General features: G+C 47.8%; 1 protein-coding gene across 1 annotated transcript; it reads left to right on the top strand.

Annotated features, from left to right (window-relative positions):
* Positions 1-281: 281 nt before the first annotated feature.
* On the top strand, positions 282-24,789 carry LOC122701894 (radial spoke head 10 homolog B). The gene is made up of 20 exons (XM_043915316.1): positions 282-383; positions 1,712-2,064; positions 3,852-3,927; positions 6,006-6,074; positions 7,840-8,013; positions 8,221-8,306; positions 8,937-9,057; positions 10,297-10,473; positions 11,477-11,636; positions 12,263-12,384; positions 14,667-14,856; positions 16,478-16,592; positions 17,790-17,869; positions 17,970-18,118; positions 18,648-18,755; positions 19,660-19,803; positions 20,404-20,529; positions 21,908-22,001; positions 23,342-23,447; positions 24,447-24,789. The coding sequence occupies exons 2-20, from the start codon at positions 1,808-1,810 to the stop codon at positions 24,613-24,615; spliced, it is 2,523 nt and encodes an 840-aa protein (XP_043771251.1). The 5' UTR covers positions 282-383; positions 1,712-1,807; the 3' UTR covers positions 24,616-24,789.
* The last annotated feature ends 151 nt before the right edge of the window (positions 24,790-24,940 follow it).

Raw genomic sequence — 24,940 nt, 5'->3', positions numbered from 1 at the left:
GGCAGTAATGAAAAAGTAACACCTGAGTTCCTGAGTTAGTCTTGTGTTAAGGCGAAGATACAGCCTGAGAGAGGCCGCGAGGGCAATTAGCAGAGGAGGGAAAACCCAGGTGAGTTGGGTTCCAGATTGCTACCTGCTCTGAAGGGCAAAGCACGTGCCGCGGCCCCTTTAAGATCGGGGCAGGGCGGGGCCCGCGGTTGCCTGGAGACCGTCAGGGTCAGGACGCTGTGCTGCCTCCTTCCCGGCCGGATCCTCTGGGTCTCCACCAAAGTGAGTGCCTCCGGGGCTCCCGGGGTCCCAGCCCTGCGGCCCTGTCTGCGGCCCCGGCTGGCTGGCGTGAGGGCCCGGTCCGGCTCTTCCTCGGCCTCCGAGGACCCGAGCAGGTGCGCGGTGGGCGGGGAGGGCGGAGGAAGGCACAGGACCGAGCTGGTAGCCTGGGCCCAGAGAATGCGTTCCCCTTTCGAGCTAAGGAAAGTAAACGGTCCGTAACACAGCCTCAACTCAAGGAGAGCACCCGATACACAAAAGTTGGTAAGAAACAGGCCACGAGAAAGGAAGTTTGCTTTATTAGTAGTTCAGACTTCGGTGATGGAGGAGCGGAAAGCCTGTAGTAAAGACGAGTTTAGAAGCCTCAGCGGCTTGCTTCGCTGACAGTCCTGAGGTGGGGGTGCAGGGCTGGAAAAAGTGATGGGGTTTTGAAAGAAGAGGGGAGCAGGACTGTGTTGGTGAGAGCAGAGCCTGGGGGGTTGGGGGGGAGTGAGCGGAAACCAGGCGGCCAGAGGATGCCAGGCAGGCAGAGGGCGTGGGGGTGGCCACTGCCCCCATCAGACACAGGAACAGGGGTCTTGCCTTGCCGTTCCGGACTCACCTCTGCCTCCTGCTTGATGTACTGGGATGTCTTCAGTGGGGCCAGTTTTGGGGGGCCACGAATACTATGGCTTTGGAGCCCCGCCCCTCAGCTCCGGGGCCTTGGGCAAATGATTAACACAAGGTTTCTTGTCTGACATAGGAGGCCTCAATCTATTGTCATGCTGTCCCAGGGAGTAGGTAGCCGATGGCTTCAAGTTTGAAAATAGGAAAGTGACAGAATAGTTGATTTTGTGCATCATCTCATTTAATCCTTATAAGCAGACAAGTTACTATTATTCCTGTTTGACATCTGAAGCAGAAGGACAGTTGGGAAAGGGACAATGTAGAAGCCTGGGTTCAGCTCCTGAGCACTTTGCCAGGGGGACATACAGAGATGGGCTTTTACAGTATGAACTGGTGGTAGGTAAGATTTTAGAGGTTAGGTTGATATGTTTTCCCACAAAGGGTTGCCCTTCTTACTGGAACACTATTTGAAAAGAAATGATAGATGGTGGTTCCAATTTAAAAAATCTTAGGACAATGCAATATTGAAATTGTATTTTATAACCTGGTGATACTTGATCCTTGTAATTAATTTTTCAGGCTGTAGGAAGAGAATGACAATGACATTGGGGTTGTAAAACTAAAATTGTAGTGACTTTCTTGGTCCAGTGACGAGGACTCTGTGCTCCCAATGCCAGGGGCTCAGGTTCCATCCCTGGTTGGGGAAATGGATCCCATATGCCACAGCTAAGACCTGACTCAGCCAAATACATAAATATAAATAACTTTTTAAAAAGACTAAAATTGTAGTTATGAGTGAAACCCTCAAGTATTCAGAGACATAATTTTTATTTTTCAGATAAAACTCCCCGACGCCTTGAAACGCACAGCTTTCAACTGAAGGAGTTATTTGATACTTATCGAAATAAAGTGAACCTTAGGTCTTCTAAAGGCCATGGTGAAAGAAAAGAAAAAAGCGGATAAAAAGGGGGACAAGTCTGCCCGTTCTCCCTCGTCTCCCTCCGATTATTCAGAGTTTGCCAAACAAGATGGCAACACCGCAAGGCAAGACGCGTCCCCGAGCACCGCGCCGCCACTGGACGTGCCGCTCAAGGACCCGGGAGTCAAGAGAGAGGTCAAAAGCGACAGTCTGCCGAGTGAAGATACCACCCAGTATGAAGAGCCCGTTCTGACCAAACTCATAGTAGAAAGGTGATTTTTCCTTTCTTTTAAGTATTTATTTATTTACTTGTTTGGCTGTGTGGGATCTTTGTTGCAGCATGTGGGATCTTAGTTGCGGCAAGTGGGGTCTAGTTCCCTGACGAGGCTGAACCCAGGGCCCCTGCACTGGGAGCCTGTATGGAGTCTTAGCCACTGGACTACCAGGGGAGTCTTGACTTGTCTTTTTTCTTGAAAGGTGATTTAATGAGCTGCCTCTTCCACATTCCCTTGTCTCTGACTTCCATGCTGTCTGTTCTTTGTCTGTGGATGATCTCTTATTATAGCTTTACTTCCATCTCCCTAGATGACTATAAACATCTATGCCTTTAGCACCATTTTATCTCCGCAAGTTTTTGGTTCAAGTTTTTAATGCCCTACTAGACATCGTCCCCTGGACCTGCGTCCCAAAGCAAAGACTGCAGGACTTGAAATACCGCAATCAATCAGGATTTGAGTCTTAGCTCTAGGATGTCAGCCCCATCGCTGATCCTTTTTGAGCCTCAGGTTCTTAAATGGGGGAAAATGAATGAGAATTCAAACCTTAGAAGGTTTCTCTGGATTCTGCTGTTTCTCTCCCAGCTGGGGGTTCATCCCTTGGTCCCTGTTTCTCTTAGGGTATCACCATTTCCCTACATTCAGGCCTGAAGTCGTGGAACTAGTCTCCTCATCATAGGTTTTCTGATATTTTCTCGTCTCTGGATTCTTGGAATATGCCCACTGTGGTCATGGCTGTCATAGGTCCATTTGTTTTTCACCTCACTCGCCTCAGAGCCTGGAGGTGAGCAAGGTGATAACGTCACACGTTATCAGTTCGGAACTAAAAATCTGGGCACTGTTCTTGGCACCTCCCTTGCCCAAAGCCAGCATGTCAGCAAGCCCAATTGGTTCTACGTCCAGCATATATCTTTAAAAAAAAAAAAAAACTTTTAAAATTATCATAGTGAAATATACATATTTTAAATCCTTTTACATGTAAATCGGAGGCATTAAGTACACTCTCCACGTTATGCAGCCATCCCCACTGTCCATTTCCAGAATGTTTTCACACCCCAGATGGAAAACTGTCCGGAATATTCCAAACGCTTTCATCTCTCTCCTCGCCCACTGCTCCCTCCTGGCAGCTCACTCCACTCTGGCTGCTTCAGAGAACAGACTGGAGTGATCTTTTTAAGATGTAAATCTGAGCCTGTCCAACCCAGTTCTGAAAACCCTCTCATGATTCCTTCTAGAGCTTTGTACTTGATGGCAAGTCTTTATCTCAGCCCACATGCCTGCCCACCCAGCTTCCTCCTCCCCTGGCCTCCCTCCCATCACTCCCCTCCTCAGTGTGGTCCAGCCATGCAGCTGAACTTGAGTCGGCGGGCTCTTTCCTGCCTCAGAGCCCTTGCACCTGCAGTTCCCTCCTCCCAGGGACCCTCTTCTCAAGGTTCTTTGTTACCAGGTAACCTCCTCCTCATTCAGGGTCACATTCCCTGATCATTTCTTTGACAAAAATTGAATGTGATCTGGAATTATCTTGTTCATTTGTTCCCTTTTTATTGTCTGTCTCGCCTCTTTGAACCATAAACTTCTGAGGGCAGGAACTTGTTCACAGCCCAAACCCCCAGGACTTAGAAAGGGGCAGGCACACAGTGGTCCTGGGGCCGTGGGAGTGATGCTTGTTGAGGGAATGTGAGGTATCATCTGCACGTCTTCACTGATGTTCCTTTTGTATTTTAACCCCCAGTCACTGGGGTTTCCTCACATGATTCACTGCCTTGAGCTTTATTTCACTGCAGCTATGAAGGGGAAAAAGTCCGTGGACTGTATGAGGGAGAAGGGTTTGCCATCTTCCAAGGAGGCTGTACCTACCAGGTGAGTTACACGTTTTGGGACTGGGCAAGGCAGACAGTGTGGGGTGATCATCTTAGATTTGTGTCTTCAGAAACATCCTCTGATTCCAATTCCAGAAGGAATTGGAAATACTTAATGCTGATTTTATTGTGAACTCCAAGTACATATTTTAAGGCAAAAACATGACTCAGTACAATTGAAATAATCGTTTTAGATTTTTTTTTCCTGATTTTTATTGTACAAACAACATTAAGGTCATTAAAGTAAATAACAAAGAGTAAAATTAAAATCCCAACATCCTTTTGCCATAAATTTGTTCACTTTTCTATGTCCCTTTTATTTCCTGAATGGATGAATCAGTATTTTTACATGGATGTATTGATTTTGTAGATAACATCTTCAATCTTTTTTTTACTTAGAACTACGTTGCTATATTGATGTATGCTTTTCATAAGTTAAAAGTTTGTGGTAAAATGTATATTAAATTTACCATTTAAGAAAAAAGATTTACTATTTTTTAGTGTAAATTTCAATAATGTTGGGCTTCCCTGATAGCTCAGTTGGTAAAGAATCTGCTTGCAGTGCAGGAGACCCTGGTTCCATTCCTGGGTCAGGAAGATCCGCTGGAGAAGGGATAGACTATCCACTCCAGTATTCTTACCTGGTGGCTCAGCTGGTAAAGAATCCGCTTGCAACGCAGGAGACTTGGATTCGATCCCTGGGTTGGGAAGATCCCCTAGAGAAGGGAACGGTGACCCACTCCAGTATTCTGGCCTGGAGAATTCCAAGAGGGGTTACAAAGAGTCGACACGACTGAGCGACTGAGTGACTTTCACTTCCGTAATGTTAAGTCTGTTCACATTCTTGTGCAGCCATCGTCTCCAGAACTTTTTCATCCTCCCAAACTGAATCTCTATCCCCACTGAACACTAACTCCCCATTCCCTCTTCCATAATTATTATTTTAATTATAGCATAGTGCTCTGATTTAGCATTCAGAGCTATGCCACAATTGTTAGATACTTTGGGGGTATTTTGGGTTTTTTTTTTTTGTGCTTGTTTATCCATGAGGCTACAGTGGGGGTATTCATTCATTCATGGAGATTATCTAAGAGATATGTGCTTATTATAGGAAAACAGATTTTTTTTGTAGTTGAGGTCAAACGGCATGGGTTTCAATACCGATTTTTCCCCTTAACATGTTTATTGTCCTGTGTAGTAAAAACTCTTAAAGATGCCATTTATGGGAATTCCCTGCCCATCTAGTGCTTAGAAATCCACAATTTCACTGCTGAGGGACCAGGTTCAGCCCCTGCTTGAGGAACTAAGATCCCATGAGCCAGGGAATGAAGCCAAAAAAAAAAAAAATCTATTTATTATGGTTGAATAGTATTCATTAAAATGTCCCATCTGGCCTTTGGGATACATACTTAGAATTTCCAATAAGAGAAAACAAAATGTGACACTGACAAATGTCATCATTTTTGATATCCAGATGATGGTTTTAATCAGTTCCATCTAGTCTAGATGGAGCTTCCCAGGTGGTTCAGTGGTTAAGAATCAATCTGCCAATGCAGGAGGCACAAGAGACTTGGGTTTGATCCCAGGGTTGGGAAGATCCCCTGGAGAAGGAAATGGCAACCCACTCCAGTATTCTTGCCTGGAAAATTCCATGAGCAGAGGAGCCTGGCGGACTACAGTCCATGGGGTTGCAAAGAGTTGGACATGACTGAGCGACCGAGGACATCTGGTCTAAATAAGTTTCAAAAAAACCTTCAAAGTTTGAAATGCAAAGCCCAAAGCATATGAGTTCTTCTGAATGGTAGTTTTCCAACATTTTAGTTAGGAGAGGAAGGCTGAATTCAGAACTCAGTTTAACAGCTGCTTAGCACCGCCTGGTGTCAGTTTTAGGGACCTGGTTTTTTTCTGGACTCCTCAGATCCTTTTTAGAACCAGATGGACACCAGTGCAGTGCCAGCTCCCAGCTGAATGCTGGACCAGCATTTTGTGGAACACGGTTCTCTTTTAAGAGCTGAATCCCTGGGTAGCAGTTGTATGAAATCAAGATTGGGCCTAAGGCTTTGTTGTTCTGTTTTGAAGGGCATGTTCTCCGAAGGACTCATGCACGGACAGGGGACTTACATCTGGGCTGATGGATTGAAATACGAGGTAAAGCGTATAATATGTTGCAGTTCTAAACTAACTATGCAACTTAACAGTCAGGTTCCCACAGGTCCCCAGCTAGTATCAGGGTCTTCCCTGGGTGGTCCAGTGGTTAGGAATCTGCACTTCTACTGAAGGGGACCTGGGTTCGATCCCTTGTCGGGGAACTAAGATCTGGCCTGCTGCATGATGCAGCCAAAAGAAAAAAAAAAAAAGCTAGTTTCATAAAAATTGCTCAGCACATGGGTTAAAAAAAATCCACAGACCCAAAGAACGGAGGTGACAAGTAAGTCGTTACTCTAGGGGCCCCTCTGTAATCCGTTACCAGTTTCCAGTTTGTATATTCTAGAGATATTCTTCAGCCTCTCCCACCTTTTTATAAACAGAGGTACTTTATTTACTTACTTATTTTATTATTTATTTGGCTGTACCGGGTCTTAGTTGCGGCCTTTGAGATCTAGTTCCCTGACCAGGGATAGAAACTGGGCCCCCTGCATTCAGAACTCAGAGTGTTAGCTATTAGGCCACCAGGGAAGTCCCAGAGATAGTTCATTATACCCTCTCTTCTGCCCCCGTATTTTTCTAGAGATCAAATCACATCTATTGACTAAGATCAATCAATTTTTACTGGCTACTTACGTTCCGTGATGTGGGTTTCACTTATCCCATCTTGCTGGACTGAGGGGAATATGTATTTTTAGACCAGTGTCTGCACAGTGTGGGGGGCCTGAAACGCTGCTCTGAAAATCACAGTTGCAGAACTGCTAACGCCATGGTGTTTATAAGTCGTAATGAAAGTATTTAAAATAGAGGACAAAAAAAAAAATGGAGGACATAATGCACATATTCAAACAGCCAGGTGAGGGAAACAGGCACATCTGGGCCAGGTGGGCAGCTGAGTGGACTGGGCAGTGGGAGACGGGGCTGGGCATCCCCCTTCACCATCACGGAGGGAAGAGAATACCGAGGTCCAGGGCGGCCAGGGGATTGGGTGCCAACTGCCATTTCAGGCCAGGCTTTCCCAGGAAACCCGTCTCTCCCTCAAACTCTGCTGCCTGGCCTGGCCTCCAGTTCATTTATCATTTCCGGAAGGTCAGGTGGGGCTGATTCCTATAGATGTTGCCCCCTCCAACACACACACACCAGCCCAGTCAGGAGGGTTTACGGGCAGCATACCTGCTCTCCCAGACGCATCCTCAGGAAGGTCCCTGGCCTCCTGGGACGTCTGGTGGGATCTCACCTCCAAAAGCTCATGTTCCTGGAGAAGAACCCGAAGCCTTGGGGCTGAGGTGTGCAGGACCTCAGGCTATGCACCCATCTGGGGCCCTGAGCACAGGGGATTATCTGGAAGGCGCCCCCAGGGCAGGTGGCTGGTTGACGTGACTGCAGAGTGTTAGGGTTTCCACCAGCCATCACTGAGCCTGGCTGATGGTCAACATCTCCTGGGAACCAGTGAATTAGCCTCCGTCGAGGCGGGTTGCAGAGTCCCGAGTTGCCAAGGCCAGGCTCGGGAGGCGCCCTTGTGCTGGCTTCCTGGAGCCCTGTCGGCACATGGCCTTCCCGGTCGTTCACTCCACCTGGGTTTCTGCTCCGTGCCGGGACCCGGTAAGGGAGGCTGGGCTGTGCGGGGACGGGAGGAGGGGGCTGGGGGCTCGGGGGGTACTCAGCCGTTGCCTTGGGAGGAGAGGCTGGCGTGGTCTCTGCGTCTCGAGCGGCCCACGAGGTGAGGGATCTCCCCACTGGCTTCTTTCTGATGGCCATGCTGCCACAGGGCGACTTTGTGAAGAACATCCCCATGAACCACGGCGTCTTCACGTGGCCAGATGGCAGCACCTATGAAGGAGAAGTGGTCAACGGCAAGAGGCACGGATTCGGCATGTTCAAGTGCAGCACGCAGCCCGTGTCCTACATCGGCCACTGGTGCCACGGCAAGAGGCATGGAAAGGTGGGTGAGGCTGCCACGCACTTGACAACATCCTCAATCACAGACCAGAAGCATGACCCGAATTTTATGCCTTACTGAAGATGTCGTAAGGATGACATCTTCCACATCCTTTAGATGCCCTAAAATCATGTGTTTTTATCTTTACCTTTTTAAAAAACCGGTTTTATGAGGTTTGATTTTTTTTTTTAATGGTATTCCTTGTTCTAGGGCTCCATTTATTATAATCAAGAGGGCACCTCTTGGTATGAAGGAGACTGGATACACAACGTCAGAGAGGGCTGGGGGATCAGATGGTAGGCATCCGCGGCCTCCTCCCCTCCCCTGCCCCACCGTGTTTCGTGTGCTAACGAGAAGCATTGGTGGGCCCAGATAGCTTTTCCCTAAGGCTCTTTAAACATAAGGTGCAGAACCTACAGAGAATACATTTGCTGTATAAGCAGGGTGGAGTATTTAGATTCAGCTGATAGAGGCAAATGTTCTAAGGATTAAAATATTTGAGGGCAAAAAAATAAAATATCTGGGGTCAAAATGTTAACCAATGTTTTGATTTTAATTATTTTAATTAAATATTTTAATTTTAGTATTAACCAAAATATTAACCGTAATAGTAGAGAGAATTGTTTTTAAAAGATTTTAAAAAAAAACAACAACCCTATTCTTATCCACTTTGTCAGATAATTAAATGATCAAAAGGTTTTATACAGTGATCTATTCTTCCCCACCCACCCTCCACAACCCCCACCCCTGGGAGAATTGCTTTTGCAAACCTCGTGCCTATCCACTGAATTTAAATACAGGGAAGATTGTATGGGCACAAGGGTTGGATTTCTTCAAAGGTGTTTAGGGAGAAAGTTTAAGATAAAGTCCTTAAAGGTGAATGAACATGAGGTGACTGGTTTTAATCGTTTGGTTTGTGGTCCTAGTTACAAGTCCGGGAACATATACGAGGGTCAGTGGGAGAACAACATGCGCCACGGGGAAGGCAGGATGAGGTGGCTGACGACTAACGAGGAGTACACCGGGCAGTGGGAGCACGGCGTCCAGGTACCAGCTGCTCGTCGCAGACCACGCCCAGAGGCGGGGCTTCCCTGGCGGCTCGGCGGTGAGGGGTCCGCCTGCAGTGCAGGAGACGTGAGTTCGATCCCTGGGCCAGGAAGATAACCTGGAGAAGGAAATGACAACCGACTCCAGTACTCTTGCCTAGGAATTCCCGTGGACAGAGGAGCCCGGCGGGCTGCAGTCCATGGGGTCACAAAGAGCCAAGCGCAACTGCGCGACCGTGCCACAATAGCAGCCGCCCAGCGGCAGACGCTCTGCTGAATCTCCGCCCGTGAACTGCTTGTTGGGTGTTGTGTGGCAATCTGAAATCCAGGCAGTATTAAATCTAGAAACTCCCGTGATGATTACTCAACGAAATCAGCCTTTAAAAGTTTTTCAGTTTTCTTTTCCTTCTTCTCTTTTTTTGGCCATGCCACATGGCATATGGGGTCTTAGTTCACTGGGCAGGGATCGAACCTATACTCCCTGCAGTGGAAGTGCGGAGTCTTAACCACTGGCCTGCCAGGGAAGTCCCTAAATCAGCATTTTTTAAAGAAAATTACTGAAGGATAGCTGATTGACAGCTTTGTGTTAATTTCTGCTGGATAGCATGATTTAGTTATCTCTGTGTATATATTCTTTTTCATATTCTTCTCCATTGTGGTTTATCACTGATTACCGAAGATAGTTCCCTGTGCCCTACAGTGGGAAGTTATTGTCTTTTTCATTCTACGTGTAGCAGTTTGCATCTGCTAATCCCAAACTCCCACTCTTCCCCTGCCCTACTCGCTCTTCCCCTCGGCAACCACAGGTCTGTTCTGTGAATCTGTTTTGTAGATACAGTCATTTGTGTTGTATTTTAGATTGCACATGTGATCTATATCCTACAGTGTTTGTCTTTTTCTCTCTGACTTCAGCCCAGGTCCTGTCATCTCTGCGTCCATCCATGTTGCTGCAATGGCATTATTACTCCATTCTGTCTATGGTTAAATCAGCCTTTTAAGAAGTGCTGTTTTGTTAGCATTTTGTTTTCTCTAAAGGTCTCGCGCACCAGTTAGGTTCTTTGACTGGTAAATTCATCAGTCCCATGACTCCTGTGAGGACTGAGTCTGTGTGACCCCAACGTCCATGCTTTTCACCCCTTCAAATGATTCCCTGTATTTGATTCTTACCTTATTTAAATAGATTCAGGTAAAAAGAGGAAATGTTTTGAGTATTTCTCATGGAAATTTGCCTTCTTTTCAGAATGGCCTTGGCACACACACATGGTTTCTAAAGAGAATCCCCTACTCCCAGTATCCTTTGAGAAATGAATATGTAGGAGACTTTGTGAACGGATACCGCCATGGCCATGGAAAGTTCTACTATGCCAGCGGGGCCACGTACGAGGGAGAATGGGTCTCCAATAAAAAACACGGCATAGTAAGTACAGGCCCGTGAAGGTTACATCTTAAAGATTGTGTAAAGGCATGACATTCTCTACCTAGTAAACGGCATTAGCCATTTTGCATAGGCTAACTTAACGATTTGTTCATATGATTGTGTGTGTGTGTGTGTTAGATGCTCAGTCATATCCAACTCTTTGTGATCCCATGGACTGTAGGCCACCAGGCTCCTCTGTCCATGGAATTCTCCAGGCAAGAATACTGGAGTGGGAAGCCATTCTTTTCTCCAGGGGCTCTTCCCAACCCAGGGATTGAACCTGGGTCTTCTGCATTGCAGGCAGATTCTTTACCATCTGCTCCACCAGAGTAATTTCTAACATATTGTCACTTTCCTATATTTTAGAGTTTATTTAATTAATCTGTGGTGTATATGTGTGTTAGGGTGGTTTTGGTTGCAAGTAACAGGAAATCTAGCTTAAATCTTTCTCTTCCATCCATCCATGTCTCTCCTACCATGTCAGCCTCATTATTATGCTGCTTCTCCCTCATGACTGCAAGATGGCTGCTGTGGTTCCAGGCTTCTCACCTACATACCCCACTAAGTAGAAGGAGAGAAGAAACTCCTTTCGCAGAAATTTTCCACACATGTCTTTAACTTTACTGAACTGGATTGGGTCATTTGCCCACCTCTGAGTCAGACCAACTATTGGCCTGGGTTTGACAAATATCAAGATAAGTCCCCATTCTGTGATAGGCACCTCTGCTGGTCATTATTTAATAAGCCACAGTCTGTGACCTAGGGGTGCTCAGGGTTATGGAGAGGTGGTGGGGGAGATACAGAGAGAGGAGAGGAAAAGGGGAGTTGGGAGAGAGGATCTACGTGGTGACTTGAGACTCTATGAGCCCGACTGCGTGTTAACTAAGTGCAGATCTTAACAAATGAAAGCCTCTGAACTGTTGAAAAGATACTGACGTAAATTTACCAATGGTTTTCTAAAAATCTTTCACTAAGCTGCAAAAAGCTGTCTTTCTCTCTGCAGGGCCGACTAACCTTCAAGAATGGGCGTGTGTATGATGGCCCATTTTCCAAGGATCACATAGCGCAGTTTCCGAATCTGGAAGGGGAAGTGATGAGCTACCTGGACTCGACTTCAGAATCTGCCCTCGGGAGCCAGTGGTGCAAGCTCTCTATCAGTGCCGGTAGGGAGTGTCCCCTTGCCAGCCGGAGGCAAATTGATGTGTAATATTGCATCAAACCTAAAGCGTTAGTCCCTCACTTGTGTCCGACTCTTCGTGAACCCATGGGCTATAGCCTGCCAGGCTCCTCTGTCCATGGAATTCTCCAGGCCAGAATACTGGAGTGGGTTGCCATTCCCTTCTCCAGGGGATCTTCCCGAACCAGGGTTTGAACCCTGGTCTCTTGCATTGCAGGCAGATTCTTTATCACTGATACTAAAAAAATGTACCTAATATTTCAGAAGAAAACACAAGTTTCCTGTGAGAAACTGCTGTCTTTTTAAAATATATATATTTTTTAAAGATTTACTTATTTGGTTGTGAGGGGTCTTAGCTACAAACGCAGGATCTTTTGTTAAATTGGGTCATATGGGATCTAATTCCCTGATCAGGGGTCAAACCCCAGCCCCCTGCATTGGGAGTGCAGAGTCGTAGCCGCTGGACTACAGGGAAGTCCCCACAGCTGCCTTCTTGAGGGTTTTTGAATACTCTTGTGTCACACTTTTGCAGAAAATCATTTTGACATAACATTTGAAACATTATAATGTTGCTTTTCACAACTATCCCCTGTATTTGCCTTCATTTGCTAGAAATCATGAGAAAGCTTGATGGCAATGAAAGTAATTCCCTGTTAGGCTCGAGCCTGGAGCTGGATCTCAGTTTATTGCTGAAAATGTACCCTGAGAGAGACCAGTCAGAAGAAAAGAAGCAGGTAAAAACCTTGTTTGTTTAAAAAAAAAAAACAAAACCTTGTTTGTTAGAAATATATATATATGTGTGTGTATTTTGGGGGCTTAAATCTTAGCAGACTCTGCCAAGTCTTGGGAAGATACTGTTGATGACTGCTGTTCTGTATCAAGCATCTTTTATACACCTGGGAGTCACTTGGCTGAAATATCCTCTCGTTTAATTTCCCAGGATCCCATGTGAGTGAGCCGGCTTCCTGAGAAAAAGGAAGTTCGGATGGAAGGACCCCGTGAATTACCCAGAGCTTCCCTGGTGGCTCAGATGGTGAAGAATCTGCCTGCGATGCAGGAGACCTGGGTTCGATCCCAGGGTTGGGAAGACCCCCTACAGATGGATAGTGGCAACCTGCTCTGGCATTCTTGCCTGGAGAATCCCGTGGACCGAGGAGCCTGGCGGGCTACAGCCCACAGAGTCACAAAGAGCCGAACACAACTGAGCGACTGACACTTTCACTTTCACTTTTTCCCAAGGGTCAGTCAACCCGTCTGCCCCCCTGGCTTGGTCTGAAGGCCAAGGCTGTGGTCACCTCTCTCTGGAGGACATTCATTCTGCTGTGTGTTTTCATAGGCTGCTGGGATTCAAAAGAACTTCAGACCCTTAGAAATTATTCACAATGTCAAAATACTTAGAGAAAAAATTATGTGTAGCTGGATCTTGTTTTGTGAGCATGTTTCTAATCCCAACCAGCTGTTTATACCTGAGGATTGTGGACCGTGAAGTCCGGCCCACTCTTCGATTCTCCAGGGCTCAGGTCAGGCACCGGCCCTCCAGGCAGCTCCATCCTTGAATCCATCTCTTGTCCCTCCCTAGCTCTGTTCTGTAAGGAGACTTCCTTACTGTGTATGTGTCTTGTGATCTCGACTAGACTTTAATCTTCCTGAAGAAAATTCTGTGTCCTTCTCTGGAGCAGTGTTTTCAATAGGGCCAACTCCACTTGTTTATCTAATTGGATTGAATTTTCAAAGGCAGGAGTTGATGCTGAGAGTGACACATGCGTGATGGAGCCGCCCAGCTGGGACTTCCCTGTCTCCATAGGGACCCCGAATTCCGTTCTTCACATTTTCTGATTTTTTTTTTTTAATTTCGGAGGGTGACGCATGAGACACAAGGTTTGGGGAAACAGGACACTGTGTAGGCTGCAGCTTTGTGGGTCTGAGGAGTCTGGGGGCAGCATAAGGGCACTGAGGGCCTGGGGAAAGCGATAGATGTGAATGGGGACAGAGTGGGTGGTGAGTAAAGCAGGGAATGTGACTGTCGCCTATCTCAGGCTCTCAGCGCTACGTGGGATGTTAATTGTACGTTTTTCTGTCTGCTGTTTGTCAGGTTAAGGAGTTCCTTTCTATTCCTAATTTGCTGAGGGTATTTATCATGAAAGGGTATTAAAATTTTTTGCCAAATGCGTTGGTATGATTATGTGGTAGGATGATTGAGTTTTCACATGTCGAACCAGCCTAGCCATTGCAGGATAAACCCCACTTGGTACTGATGTATTATTCTTTTTTACATATTGCTACCTTCAGTTTGCTAATTTAAACAAAAATCTTTATATTTTTGGCCATATGGCTTGCGGGACCTTGGTTCCCCAACCAGGGATCGAACCCCTGTCCTTGGCAGTGGAGTATGGAGTCCTAACCACTGGACCACTAGGGAAGTCCCTGGCTTGCTGTTATTTTGATGAGGATTTATGTGCCTGTGTCCATGAGGGATATTGATGTGTGTGTGTGTGTGTGTGTGTGTGTGTGTGTATGCACTCAGTTGCTCACTTGTGTCCGACTCTTTGTGACCCCATGGACTGTAGCCCGCCAGGCTCCTCTGTCCGTGGGATTCTCCAGGCAAAAATACTGGAGTGGGTTGCCATTTCCTCCTGCAGGGGCCTCTTCCTGACCCAGGGATCAAACCCACGTCTCTTGCATTGGCAGGCGGATCCTTTACCACTGAGCCATTGATCTGTAGACAAGAGGCTTTTGTTGCTGCCATGGAGATGGGGTGAAACAGGGTAGAATAGGACAGAACAGCAGGAAAGTAATTCCACTGTCAAGATAACAGCATGTCTTCGCATTCTCACTCAGAAATTGCATTGTATTGACTTTGGAATGGTTAGGGAGACTCTAATATTCCCTGAGTTCTTACAGTGGTAAGAGCTGAATGCTACTGCATGTGTGACCTCGTTTAATTTAGAAAGCAAGTTTTCTTTTACCTTTGCTCTTATCGGGTCAGTTGGAGATTCGCGTGGTTTTCTCATTTCAGGTAGAATATGCTATCTTAAGAAACATTACGGAATTAAGAAGAATCTACAACTTCTATAGCAGCCTGGGCTGTGACCGTTCCCTGGATAATACCTTTCTGATGACAAAACTTCACTTCTGGAGGTTTCTCAAAGACTGCAAGTTCCATCACCATAACATAACCCTTGCTGATATGGACAGGGTGCTCGGTGGTGAGTATTCCAGGTCCTTCCCGTCTGGTCTAAAGGGTCGTATAACATCTCAGCACCCTGAAACCAGTTAGGAAATGTTTTGGGAGCGAGGAAGGCACATGTCTGGAGAGGTGTTCCAGAAAGCAACATGTAGGCTTGTTCCCAACATACTTAAAATGCAACCAAAGAGAGAATCTAGTGAACTAACAGCAGTAGTCAAAGACCATCCATAGCAGGGTCAGCAAAGTGGGTCCATGGGCAAAATCCAGCCCACTGTGTGTTCTTGTAAATAAAGTTTTATTGGAACATAGCCATGTTCACTTGTTGATGTCTTGTCTATGACTGCTCTTGCCCTGTAAAACCGGACCTGAGTGGTTATGGCACAGACTCTCTGGCCCAGAAAGCCTACAATATTTACCATCTGCCTCTTTACAGAGTATACTATCTGTACAGGTAGCATATAGGACATACATGCTAATGTCCTTTTCCATGTCGGTACCCACCAATCCCCGGACTGTTTTCTTGAAAACCCATCAAGCCTCAGTGACTCATAATTAAATATCTCTGTGACAGAGTCTGCTGTCCTATACAGTGTATGCTACCTCTGATCTATAGTTTTTATTAAAAAAAAAAAACCCACCAAATTGTCAGGTCAGAAGTAGAGAAGATCAGGGAGGGCTTGGAATAGCCTAGAAAACGCTTTAGGTAATTTTATGTTGGGCTTGATTTCAGGTTAAAAACTTCGTGCAGTAAAATGAACAGTTTTGAAGGTTTTACTCCCTACAGCTGAATTGTGGGAGGCAGGTTCGAAGGTCTCAAATTACCTACTTGATAGAGCTAATATCAACCCTAGTGGCTCAGGTGGTTAAGAATCTCCCTGCAATGCGGGAGACCCGGGTGTGATCCCTGGGCTGGGAAGATCCCCTGGAGGAGGAAATGGCAACCCACTCAAGTATTCCTGCCTGGGAAATGCCACAGACAGAGGCGCCTACAGGGCTACAGTCCATGGGGTCACAAAGAGTCGGACACGTTTGAGCGACTAATGCACGTACGCCAAGCAGATCTGTGGGCGGCGTTTACCAACGGCGTTTGCACACTTGGTGGTGTTTGTGTGTGTAGCAACTATTTACTGCAAATTTTAGTTTTTGAAACATACTTCAAACCCGTTAAAAATTAGCAGCGTTAATCAGACCGTGACTCAAACCACTCTGACAAACACCAGGACAAGGTATCTTGTAAGGTTCTTGTAAAGTAACAGATAGAGATCTTTCATGCAGAACTTAATTTTTAGGTGAATGCCTATATGCTGCTCAGAGTGTTTTCTTGGGAAAAAAGTACTCCATGGTATTCAGTTCTTTGAGTTGTGTACTGGGAGCAAATAAGAGAGAAGTTTCTAGAAAATACCAGTCTGTTCAGTCGCTCAGTCACGTCTGACCCTTTGCAACCCTTTGGACTGCAGCCCACCAGGCTCCTCTGTCCAAGGGATTCTCCAGGCAAGAACCCTGCAGCGGGTTGCCGTTCTCCTCCTCCAGGGGATCTTCCTGACTCAGGGATTGAATCCACATCTCCTGCGTCTCCTGCACGGGCAGGTGGATTCTTTACCCTCTCAGCCGTCACATCCTCTCCAATTTTCTTATTTTAGCCAATAACGACATACCAGCGGAAGAAATTCACTCTCCATTTACAACACTACTTTTGAGGACATTTTTGAATTACCTCCTGCAGCTGGCTTACCACATTCATCACAAAGAATACCAGTAAGTTCTCCTTCTGGGCCCCCGTGATAGGATGAGGGCTGATCGAACTGTCCCAATTGTCGTAGTATTGTTCTTTTTTCTTTGATATTCATGGTTATTTTTCGTACTCTTGAAGGATTAGAAACAGAAGTTGCTTACAAACATTAGCCACCCCGACTATCAGAAGCAGAATTGAAAATTTTGAAAACCCTTCCAATGTGGGTCACGTTTCAGTTGTGTGAATAGCCCTCAAGTTTTTTACTCAGAAATAGTCACCACCAACTCCTCCTGAGAATTTCCTGTCTTTCTCAGAGCAAATTTGATAACTGTATCTTTTTTTTTTTTTTTTGATTTTGAAATAATTGTGGACTTTCAAGAGTGTGGCCAAGTTAACACAGAGAATTGGTTTATACTCTGCATCCTTCTTCCCCAAATGATTGCGTCTTACAGAATCACGGTGCACTTCTTAAAATGAAGGACTTAGCGTCGCTACCACTTGATTAACTAAATTTCAGAGTTTATTAGGACTTCCTGAGTTTTTGCCTTTTCTGTTCCCAGACCGAATGCAGGATCCCACCTTGTGTCTTGTCTCATACCTCCGTTGTTGTTGCTGTCCAGTCACCAAGCCATGTCCAGCTCTTTGTGACCCCATGGACTGCAGCACGCCAGGCTTCCCTGTCCTCCACTATCTCCCGGAGTTTGCTCAAATTCATGTCCATTGAGTCAATGATGCTATCTGACCATCTCATCCTCTGCCGCCCCCCTTCTCCTTGTCTTTAGTCTTTCCCAGGATGAGGGTGTTTTCCATTGACTTGGCTATTTAGTCCTCTACAACCGTGATAGATTTTTTTTTTTTGGTCTTTTATGACCTTGACACTTTGGAAGAATATCGATCGGTCATTTTGTGAAATATCCCTCGATTTTGCTTTGCTGATGTTTTTCTGTCATCACCCTGAGGTTATGGGTTTGGGGGAAGAATACAGTCATATCAGGGGTACATGACGTCAATCTGTCTCATCACTGGCGATGCTGCCTGTGATCACGTGACCAAGCGCTGTCAGCCAGGTTTCTCTAGTGCAGACTTACTGCTTTCCCCTTCCTGTGCTCTGTCTACTTGTTAGAGAAGCCAGTTACGAGGTCCGCCCGGCCCTCCAGGAGCGGGGGATGAAGTTCCATCTCCTGGAGGGAGGAGTGATGATGGTTTCTTTTTAACCGCAGAGACCGAAGCCCATCGCTCTTTCTGTGTTTTAAAAAACTGATGAATGAGAACATTCTCCCCAATGCCTGCCGTGTAAAAGGTAAGTACAGAACCCATAGGATTATATGGACCCTAACTGTTTCCAGCATCGAGTTCTGTAATCATCTTTTTGAGTGCCGGTGTTCCCACTCCGTCTTCAGGCCATTTATTCTGTGAGGCCCAGCGGACCCTCTATTCAATGACTTACGTGGACAAGTGCTGGGAGATCTACACAGCGCACTGCAGACCAAACGCGGCCCCTCCCCACGAGCTCACCATGAACATGAGACACTTCCTCTGGATGTTGAGGGTAACCACTCACGGTGGATCGTGGCTTTCTGTTTGTAGCCGTTTTTGATTTTAATTCAGGAAAGGCAAAATAGTCTAGCTGTGATGTGCAAGGAACAAGTGAGTGGTGTACCTGGGCTGTCCACCCACAGGCAAGACTGTGGCATGCTAAGGCTGATGGGAAACTCTGTGGACGAGCCGCACCGGTCCAGGATTGGGTTTCATTGTGGTGTAAGCGAGCCGGGATACCACCCCAGCTCCCCCCTCACGCCCCCTCAGCCCACTGTCCATAGACCTCTTCTGGATGTTCGGGTTTCCAAGGGAGGAGTTCTCCTAACTCCTCGTGACTGGGGGACATGAACCCGGCTTTCCGAGTTCTTAGGATGGAGTCTGGAGGGAAGGGTCAGTGTGGAGGGAGGGCCCTGCCTACATGCATTTTCCCCTCATCCTCGTTTTCAGCAGGACTGTGACATTTTAAAAAGTACATATATATATATATAGCTGTTTGTAGTTAGCAGCCATTATGGTTTGATTGGCTGTTTCTCTTACAGAGCTTTAAGATGATAAATAAAGAATTGACAGCAACCAAGTTTGTGGAGGTCATAGCAGAGGATAATCCTTCCATGTATGATGGAATCGACAGTAACTTTGAACTTGAGGTTTGTAAAGAGGTGTCATGAATGGCCCAGATCCAACTCAGGCTGCTTGTTCTGCCTTGGGTACCAACCACCAAGATTCTGTCTCCAGCACGGTCATCTCTCTGAGTCCAGGTCTGACCACCTGGTCACACCCACCAGACTCCTGCGTCCAAACATTTGTACTCGCTACACCCCTTCCCCCACTTTTTTTTTTTTTGGCTTATATAAGCCATTTCTTGCCTGTAGTTCTGAAGGCTAGCATCAGAAAGGTGCTGGAGGGCCCGGTTCCTGCTGCGGACTGTGGCGAAGGGTCGGCTCCCGGCCCCTCTCCTTGGCCGGTCCTGGTCGTCTTCTCTCCATGTGCCTGTCTCGGGGCTGCAGTCTCCCGAGACACTGAACTGGGGCTCACCCTAGCGGCCTCAGTTTAGCTTGATTATCTATAGTGAATCTGAGGATACTGGGGCTTAGGACTCCCAACTCCTTTTCCAAGGAGGTGCAGTTCAAACCACAACAGTCTTCCTTTCCCGATCTACCCCTCACCGACTCACGTGCTTCCTCCGAGCGGAATACGGTCACCCCATCCCAGCGCCTCTCAGCCATTCCAGTGTCAGCTGTCACTGGCGCCCTCTTCTCGTTGTTCAGGAAAAGAGGAAACACTTCTTATAGTGACAGTCCTCAGTGAGTGAATATACAGTAACATGTTCCCATCAAATAGAAAAGCGACTTAGAGACCTAAGGCGAGAACATACATCCTCATAGATCTCTTAAAGGCTGTAGGTTTTACTGCAAACTGGTGTGCTCCCACGGCGCCCGAGTGTTGAGCAAGGTGGCGTTTCCTGGAGGATAGAGACGAACACCCAGAAGAGCCGCTGGCCCTCCTCGAGTTGTGCGAGGATTGACCCCTTTATATTTTCTTTTATTTCAGCTGGTTTTCCTGGAGTTCTTTGAAGCTCTATTGAGCTTCGCCCTCATCTCTGTTCCTGAGCCAGCAACTAAATTCTGTTCAGATTTCCCAAACGATGACCTGTCTGTTAACAAAGCTGGAAGCACTTACCCAATGACAGCTCAGGTAACAGATTAATATCTTAGAATTGACAGAGTAAGGAAGGGCTTTATTCTGGAATGGCTAAACCGTCATCAGAACCCTCTTGGGGGTTTTGTAACCCTTCAGGAAAGAACTAGTGAAGTCTTAAAGTATTTATTAAAAAAAAAAATTACTTATTTATTTGGCTGTTGCAGCATGTGGGATCTAGTTCCCCAGTCAGGGATCGAACCCAGGTCTCCTATATTGGGAACTCAGAGTCTTAGCCCCTGGGCCATGGGGGGAAGGTCCCTTAACATTATTTATTTTGTAAGTTAGGGGAAATGTATTTCCTGGTCTTGACCCAGGAAGCAGACTCCTAGCCACGCTAGAGGAGCTCTGTCACAAGCATCAGAGTGCCTCCTGACGCCCTCGGGGGCAGGGAACATTGGCTGGACCACGAGGCTCACAGCATCTGGGGCAATGGGGACGTTCACTGTCCCAGGTGATGGGTTCACAGGTACAGACACACCCGCACTTATCGTCACGGTGGGCCTTCGGTGTCGTTTTTGGTGAATCAGTTAACTGCATTAAAGGCCTGTGCGTCTCCTTGGAAACCAGAAGCCCTCTTTTTGTGTCATTGGTCAGAACACCCAGAACAGGAGTCCAAGCGCACTAACAAGCCAGGAGTCCGACATTCAGTTCAGCAGCACCAAGTCATCTTCAAGCAAGTTGGGAGTCCTGCTGGACATGAGCAAGATAAGGAAGTCAGAGGTGTGTATTGACAGGCAAGCGGGAAGACAGCCAAGGCTGCGGTATCCGGTATCCCCCGTGGGCACGCACTGGCTTGGGCGGTGAGGTCGCCTCTGGGGCCGGGGATCGGGCAGGAGCAGGAAGCCTGTCCTCTCGTGGGCTTACCCTTCTGGGGAAGAGCGGGGCGTCTTCCCCAGGACAGGAAGGAAGGGGTTGCCCGCGGGGTGCTTAGCCGGTGCCACGCACTTGCCGGGGTCCTGCTCCTTCAAGGCGCAGACGCCCTGTAGGTGCTGCCACCACCTCCAGGAGGGAGCTAAGGCTCAGAGAGGCAGTAACTCGCCCCGTGTCACAGAGCTGCTAGGCAGCGGAGCCGGGGCGGGTCCGCTGCAGGGTGCACGCCCGCTACCGCAGTGCTCCGCGGCATCCCACTCGGAGGGATCGGGGACGTGAGGGGAAGCGGGGCGGCGGAGGAGGCTGAGTGACGGGGCGGGCGGAAGGGAGGGTCTTGGGAGGAAGCGACCCCTGAGGTCAGAGGGGGGAGTCTGTCCTGCGTGGAGGCCCTGAGGCGGGAGTGCATCTGGGTGGCTGGGCCGGAAGGGTGGCGGCAGGTACAAACACCTCGGGGCGGCCCAGGAAGATGCACCGAGGGAGGCAGCGCCCGGCCAGGGGCAGCCGGCTGGGGAGAGACGGAGGCCCGCGAGCAGGGCGGTCGGTTGGCTCACGGTGGCCGAGCTGATGATAAGCCCGTGAGGAGGCGCTTGGGATTATCTGCTGGTGTTTTTTGAGCGGAGTTTGAGAGGGAAAGAGAAGGCAGGGAGGATTCTAAGACTTTTTTGGCCTGAAGAACTGAAAGGATAGAGCTGCCGTTTATCATGAAGGGGAGGACCAGGGTTCGACGGGGAGAGGAGTTTCGGGGGAAACCTAAGGCGCTGGGTTTGGACACATGCTAAGGTAAGGTGCCTGAGGAGATATCCTAGTGGTGACAGCAATGGGCAGCTGGAGACAGTCTGGGGCTCAAGGGCGAGATCCACTGGAGGCAGAGATGTGGGTGTATAGAGCATGCGTGAGGTAACTACAGCCACCGAGAGATGGTTAATAAACATTCTCCCAACAGACCCAGGGTAGAGTGTCCAGTCTTCGGTTTCTTGGGGGAGGAGCCTTCCAGTGGATACAGTAGCTCTGTTCTTCATTTCCTTAATAGGACAGATATTCAGGTTAAAAAGTCAAATTTTATGCAGGCTAAAAACAGTCAAATTAACGTAAAGATACCAGCCTCGTGAATACTTTTCTAATGATTTTTAGCATAGAAAATTAGTTTTAGTCCATAATGATGTGGAAGTCATATTTTGCTTTATGATTTCTTTTCTGAATTTAATCTTTTTTTTTTAACACGTAAAAGCCCCAAATCAAGAAATCTCTAAGTGACGGAAGAATTTCCAAAGTGAATTTTAAATCTGCAGGAAAAGGGCTGACCTTCCTTTTATCTCAAAATGGTGAGTATTTTGATTCTAGAACCTTGGTACTAGCAAGCGGTTGCTTCTAAATGACATCAGGGTTATAAGAAGGTACAGCCATGTCACCGCCCCGGGGAGCTGGCCTCGGGGTGGCGGTAGGTGCGGGTGAGGCGCCTGGAGCCCCGGGGGCGCCCGTGGGCCACCTGCTGCCGCGACTCGCTGTCTCCACGGATGTGCCTTTTCCGGACACCCCGTTTAAACGGAATCGTACGTCTGTCAGGCCTGCCTCCTTCACTCGCAGCTGTCTGGGGATCCACCCACGGGGTAGCGCGTTAGTGTCCTGTTCCTTTGTGTGGCTGAGTAGTCGTCCCTCGGGCGGCCCCGCCACATGTCTGTCTGCTCGTCAGCTGACGGACGCTCGGCCGGCTCCCAGTCTGGGCTGTCCTAACGAATGCCGCTGTGGGCACTGGTGTGCCCGTCCTTGTGGCTGTGTTTTCGTGTGTCTTTGCCCGTGTAGACTCTGGCACTGGCATCCAGGCTCTCCCCGTGTCGTCTACTCTGGGCCCTTCACAGTGGCTCCCGGGGTGGAGGCTGGTCTGGTCACAGAGCCCTGCGTTTCCACAGGACCTGTGCCCGCCCTCCGCTCCCGTCCCCGCCATCAAAGAACACAGGAGCCGAGCTACAGACACAGTCAAAAACCGAATGCTGTCCTGACAGATCCCCAGTCTTACTGATACTACAGAACGATCCAACGCATTATCCTCCTGGAATCAACTATTTTAAACGCATTCCAGAGTGGGTGTCTGCTGCCTTAGTAAATGTGACGCTATATTCCTTACCTAATCAGTAATTTTACCTACCTTCTTACTCAATTCGGAGTTAAAATCCTTTAAAGTTTTTTTTTTTTTTTCTTAAAACTTAAAACCAAGAGGTTTTTTTCCTTTCTCTGAAAACATGGGAATATAGCAAGTTTTCTAAGATTTTCATTTTAGAAAACAAAATAGTTAAGCTATTTTAGAAAAAAATATAGGTACCCAGAGACCTGAAGGAATTGTTGACCATCAGAGCTGCGGTCAGCTGATGCCAGCCTTGTTCTGGGGGTCCCTGAAGCATTTTGCATTTCCCTTAATGCCCACAAGCCCACGAGGAGCATAGCGTCACCCTTATTGGGGGGACGAGGACACTCAGCCCACCACAGGTAGTGACAGAACCGGGAACAGGGAGGCACACTCCCAACGTTACTGCAAGACTGTACCAATGCTCATTTCAATCAGCCTTTCTTACAGGGAAAAAAGAAAAATCCAAGGATGAACAAAAGGAAAAATTCAACACATGGATCAGTAATATGTATGTCTTTTTTGTGAACACTCTCTTCCAAGCACATAAACATGAAGAAACAGTCAAGGAGAAAATAAAGGAAAATAGGCTATATAACGAAGCAATGGCCCTTCAGAGGAAGATGGAAAACGAGGAGCTGGAAGCAAGGTAACTTGGTAAAAACCGCTTGACTCCCTCCCTCCCTCCCTCCCGGGTTCTCGGTCATCTTTCTTTCCTGTCCTCTGTGGCCACCCCGAGCTTCAGGACCAAACACTTTCATTAAAAGGCTACGATGTCAGGGACTTTCCTGGTGGTCCAGTGGCTAAGCCTTCTTGCTCCCAACGCAGGGGGCCTGGGTTCGATGCTTGGTCAGGGAACTCGATCCCATGTGCCACAACGAAGACCTGGTGCAACCAAATAAATTAAACACACACACACACACACACACACACACACGAGTCTACAACTTCCAAAGGGCGGCATGCCCTCCTGTGGGGCTGGGAACCCGTGGCTGCCTGTTCTGTCCTGGCTAAGGTGGTGATGACGCCCTTGTCCCCAGGCATCCACAGGGACACAGCGTGACGTAGATCCAGACCGCCCTGGTTCAAATCCCAGCCCCTCCACTTACTACAGCTGGGTGACCTTGGGCAAGGTCCATCCCCGTGTGCCCATTTCTGCCCCTGTGGAGGTGGAGGTGGCCCCTCGCAGGACTGCTGTGAGGACTGAGGGAGCACGTGTTTCTGAAACATTGAGAACAAGTGACTGGGGCGTGGTGAGCGTGCCGTCATGGCCGCACTGTCCAGGCTCAGCTCCACACCCAGGTCAGTCTCGAGTGTGGATGCCCGTCCTCTGTGAAGGGCATCACGAGCCCGCTGGCCTGTGGAGGACAGCGTTAGACTTAAGAACGAACAGCCACACACAGCAGGACTTTAAAAAGGCTGCTTACTAGCTAAGTTGCTCCAGAGACAAGTACTTCACAAGTCACCTAAGATGTGTGCAAGTCTGGACTGATGAGATGTCGATGGCGTGACTTTCTGTTTCAGGCAAAGTGATGACACACTGTTGAGATCCAGGTATGGACTACTTTACACCACATGGCAGCGTAAAACTGGTTCTGAAATTTCAAAGAAAAAAAAAAGATACTTTCTTGTGTTTGCTTCTTGTTAGGCTAAACAGCTTGAGAGAGGAAGAGGCCAAAAGACAAGACTATGAGGTGGACATCACCGTGATCAAGGAACCGGTGGACGCCCCCTCCTCGAATTTCACACCGAGCCCCCCAAAAGAGGACACAGTGGTGTCCAGCAAGTCCATGACAAGCAAGAAAAAGAAAAAGTAGACGTCACTGTGTTTGTAAACGAGCCACAAGGACAGGCAGGTGTGAAAGGAGGACACCTTGTCTAAGTGAAAACTGGGGTTTGGGCCCACTGGGTTGAGGGTTTCTTATGTGGGTGGGCCACCGAAAGGCCTATGTTTTGACAGCTGAGCTGAATGAAAATACACACATGGGGTATTGAATGAGCGTGTATTCATTATGGTTTTTTTTTAAATTAAATATAGCACTGGTGATTAAAATTAGAATCTGATAAAACCTACTAGAAGCAGTGGGGAGCAGATGAAGCCCTTTCCGCGTTTCTTCAGCCCCACCCTCTCCCGAGCCCAGC

This window comes from Cervus elaphus, chromosome 10 (assembly GCF_910594005.1).
Source record: "Cervus elaphus chromosome 10, mCerEla1.1, whole genome shotgun sequence".
Classification (NCBI taxonomy): domain Eukaryota; kingdom Metazoa; phylum Chordata; class Mammalia; order Artiodactyla; family Cervidae; genus Cervus; species Cervus elaphus.
This window is presented reverse-complemented; position numbering and strand designations above follow the sequence as displayed.